Source organism: Oryza glaberrima, chromosome 5 (assembly GCF_000147395.1).
Source record: "Oryza glaberrima chromosome 5, OglaRS2, whole genome shotgun sequence".
In the NCBI taxonomy this organism is placed as follows: domain Eukaryota; kingdom Viridiplantae; phylum Streptophyta; class Magnoliopsida; order Poales; family Poaceae; genus Oryza; species Oryza glaberrima.
Window position 1 is genome coordinate 16,367,595 of NC_068330.1, and position 3,812 is coordinate 16,371,406.

The 3,812-nt window shown below is 45.5% G+C and overlaps 1 protein-coding gene across 1 annotated transcript; it reads right to left on the reverse strand.

The window, feature by feature from the left end:
• Positions 1–233: 233 nt before the first annotated feature.
• On the reverse strand, positions 234–1,978 carry LOC127772536 (probable membrane-associated kinase regulator 1). The gene has a single exon (XM_052298472.1). It carries the CDS (start codon positions 1,833–1,835, stop codon positions 666–668), a length of 1,170 nt encoding a protein of 389 aa, XP_052154432.1. The 5' UTR covers positions 1,836–1,978; the 3' UTR covers positions 234–665.
• Between the last annotated feature and the right edge of the window lie 1,834 nt (positions 1,979–3,812).

The window sequence follows — 3,812 nt, forward strand, 5'->3', positions numbered from 1 at the left end:
ATTCCAAAACCTGATCTAATTAACCTAAGGAACTTTGCAAATCCCTTTTCCAGGAAATGAAACCTGCATCAACACCCTCAATCATAGAAAGTTTTTTTTTTGAAGACTCCATCATAGAAAATTGGCAGCTTTGTGCTCCAAAAGTCTGTAGGGACACTCCACTAGATCGACCAGCTACTTTCATGGATTCTAATCGGCAAATCTCGAATTGGGAAATCCATTTCCCAGCCATATAATAATCTTTCAAAGGCAGGTTCTAATTGTTGTTTATGTAGCAAAAGATATCATACACATCAATCCTCCTAATTCCAAAACAGAAGACATTTGGAAATATCTCCAACTGAATTTTCTCCTTATGAATTAATGACTAGTTGAGTTTGCTAGCCTCATAAACTTAAATTTTTGTCCTTGATGCAATGAGAGGATATGTTTGGAGGGCGCCGACGCAAATTCCATATTTTTGGAATAAAGGGAGATATCAAAATTCCAAAGGCTCCAAATATCATTTTACCCCTTGAAACTACCCTTATTTACCACCATAATCATACTTAATAGTCTTACCAGGAGGACACAAAATTAATTAACAAAACACATAAAATTAACACATAATGCTACCGATTAAACCGCCTTACTTAGCTTCGTCCCCGCCCGAATCCTACGTGCGCTCAGAACGCGCAGATCTCGTCGGCGGCCGCCGCCGCCGCCGCCGCCTTGCGCGAGCACATGGTCACGGCGCCGCCCATTGTGCTCTTGCAGTGCGCGATGGCGCCCTCGATGGCGCTCTGGAGCTCCTCCATCGACGACGCCGTGGACAGCGACACGGGGCCCACGCTAATGCCGCCGGACATCGCCGCCGCGGCGGCGGCTGGCACGTCGGGGAAGCCGACGCCGCCCGCGCCGCCGAAGGTGAGCAGGCCGGAGTGGCTCGGCGAGGAGCGCATCGAGGACGGGCAGCTCGCCGCGCACCGCTTCTGGCGCGGGAACCGGAGGTTCCCGGAGAAGGAGTTGGAGTGCGCGTACTTGCCGCCGCCGCCCACCTCCGCGGCCACGGCGGCCGCCGCGGCCGCGGCCGCTGCGGCGTGGTCGTCGTCGCCGCGCTTCTTGCGCATCGAGAAGCTGAACGGCTTCTTCAACCCCTGCTGCTGCTGCTGCTGCAGCGGCTGGCCGCTGCTGTTGCTCTGGTTCTTGGGGATCTGGGAGAGCTTCTCGTACAGCGGCTTCACCTTCTTGGCGTACTTCTTGATCACCTCCTTGGCGAGCGACTTGGACGGCGGCTTCTTGGCGTTGGCGGCGGCGGCGGCGGGGGCGGGGGCGCCGCCGCGGTGGAAGACGGAGGAGAAGCGGGTGGCGAACGACGAGAGGTACTGCTTGCCGGTGCGCTTGGCGGCGAACGAGGCAGCGACACCCGGCGGCGGCGGCGGCGGCGGGGCGAGGTGGCGGTCGTCCTCGGTGGCGGAGCTGGGGCGGGAGGAGGAGGCGGCGGAGTCCGGGAGCAGCAGCGCGGCGCAGTCGGCGGAGAAGGACGACGACGTGCTGCCGTTGGAGTCGCGGGAGGAGGACGAGTTGGAGGTGGAGTCGGAGGCCGACGCGGAGGAGGTCGACGCCGACGAGAGCAGCAGCGTGCGCACCATGGAGATGCGTGGCGACAGCTGCAGCGGCAGGAGCTGGCCCTTGTAGAACAGCTCGTCCGCCGGGCACAGCTGCGCCGCCGACCTCTGCTTCGACGCCGGCGACAGCGTGACCGTGAACTCGAACTCCGACGACGACGCCGACGACGACGACGCCGGCGACGGGAACGACCTCCCGCCGCCATCCTTGCCTCTTGATCTGCCCATGGTTTCTCGCTGCTGCCACGTAAGCTACGGGCTCATGGCGCGGCGGGTGGAGGAGGAGGAGGAGTGGATCGGAGACGAGGGCGAGGTGAGCATGGCGAGGCGAGGTGGGAGGGAAAAGGTGAAAACTTTTCCGGGATTACGAGTCTGACCGCTTTATGAGGAGAAGATGCGGATTGTCGCATGTGGGGGTGGCCCCCGAAGCCGTTGGATCGATTCCGGATCGCGATCGGACGGCTCAGGAGGCTGTCCTGGCTGTAGCCCAAATACAAAATGAAATAATTAGTGGCAAAATTTACAAATACCCCCATTGTTTTTCAGCTAATAATCGGGGGAGTTGGCTAGAGTTTTTAGTTACTTTATTTTTTGAGGCAAACAACAACTTCACTCTTGGGCGCTAAATCTTTCTGTAATTAATTTTTAGTTTCTTTCCCCCTCCCTCTATACCTCCCCTTTGTAAAGTTTTTTTTTTAACCAAATGAATAAAGTTCAGGCTAGTGTTCAAACCCGCCGTAGTTTTTTTTAAAAAAAAGATGTATGTTGATACTCCCTCCGTTTTTTTAGAAAAAAGGCAATATTGGATGGGATTTGAACTCTTATAGGGTTGTTCAAATTCGTTGTTCATATCTCCTCGTATATTACTTCCTCTAGCTCATAATATAAGATGTGCGAATATTCTAAAATTTAAATTTAAAAATATTTGACCAACAACTATTATAATATAAATTAAAATTTATTTGCTAAAATAAATTTCATTGGAATATTCACATTTAAATTTATGGTTATAATTTTGTTACAATAAACCTTATAGCATATGAGAAATTATATGTCAAGAATTAGTTTTGAAGACTGTGCTAAGTTTGATTATGTCTTATATTATGGGATAGAGGAAATATTTTTTTTTTTACGGAGGGAGCATGTAATTCGTACAGCAGTAGAAATGGATGGATCAATGTTCACTTGCACAAGAGTAGTTAATGAGTTGACAAATGAACGGGGTAATGACTTTGTGGTTTGGTACGTTTTGACTACAGCGTTTAGTATCCTTCCTGCATCTATTCTTCGTGGGGAAAAAAATGTCCACTTCAGGTAATTATCTGGGATTTTAAGAACCATGTTAATGTTTTGATGAGCTTGCAACAAGAGAAGAAATAGAGGTAAATTAGTAATATAAATATTATTAAGTATATATTTAGTGATGGTTTATGTATTAGATGTAATTATTAGTGTATTGGATAAGTAATAATTTAGATAGTGTGCATATATTACATGTAAATAGTTCGGTTATATGGTATGTTTAGAAATTTTAGATACCATTTAAGTTAGAAGTCAATAAATATAATAAATATATAGTATGAATGTAGTTTGAATATAGAATGGGTTTAGTATTATATTTTATTGTACAAAATACGTGCATAAATTTTTTTATTGTGTTAGACCATGGGGAGAAATGTATATATTTCGAAATTTCTTTAGTTGTGTGTACGATATCTGAATGAGATAGAGAAATGAGTAAAAAAATATATTAATTTAGTATGAAGATAGAATGGTTTTAGTATTATGTTTTAGGGTACATTATAAGGGGGGAAATTTAACTAGTAATTAGAGCCGCGCCGCGCGAATAATTGAATGTGGTAAGAATTTTTTTAGTTCAAAGTACCATTTGACAGTGAATAAGACAAATGATAGAACAAAATTTAGAGGTAATTTGCATGACGGTTGGAATTGTTGTAAATAGTATGGATTTTGCAAGATTTATTATTAACATATCTTCATTATTTTCAAGGTTATAAGAGTGAACGTGGTGCATTAAATTTAGAAATTACAAGTTCGGAGAAGGACGAGAAATAAATAGGAGACATAGAGGTAAGCATGTTTATATTTTTATGTGTTTAAATTTGGTAATTACTATTATGTTTTTAAATTTGCTGTCATCTCTAGCAAAATTAATTTAGTATTATGTTTTATTGTACATAATAC

Coding starts and splice junctions, on each gene's coding strand:
- LOC127772536 (XM_052298472.1), bottom strand. CDS start 1,835: ATGGGCAGATCAAGAGGCAAGGATGGCGGCGGGAGGTCGTTCCCGTCG.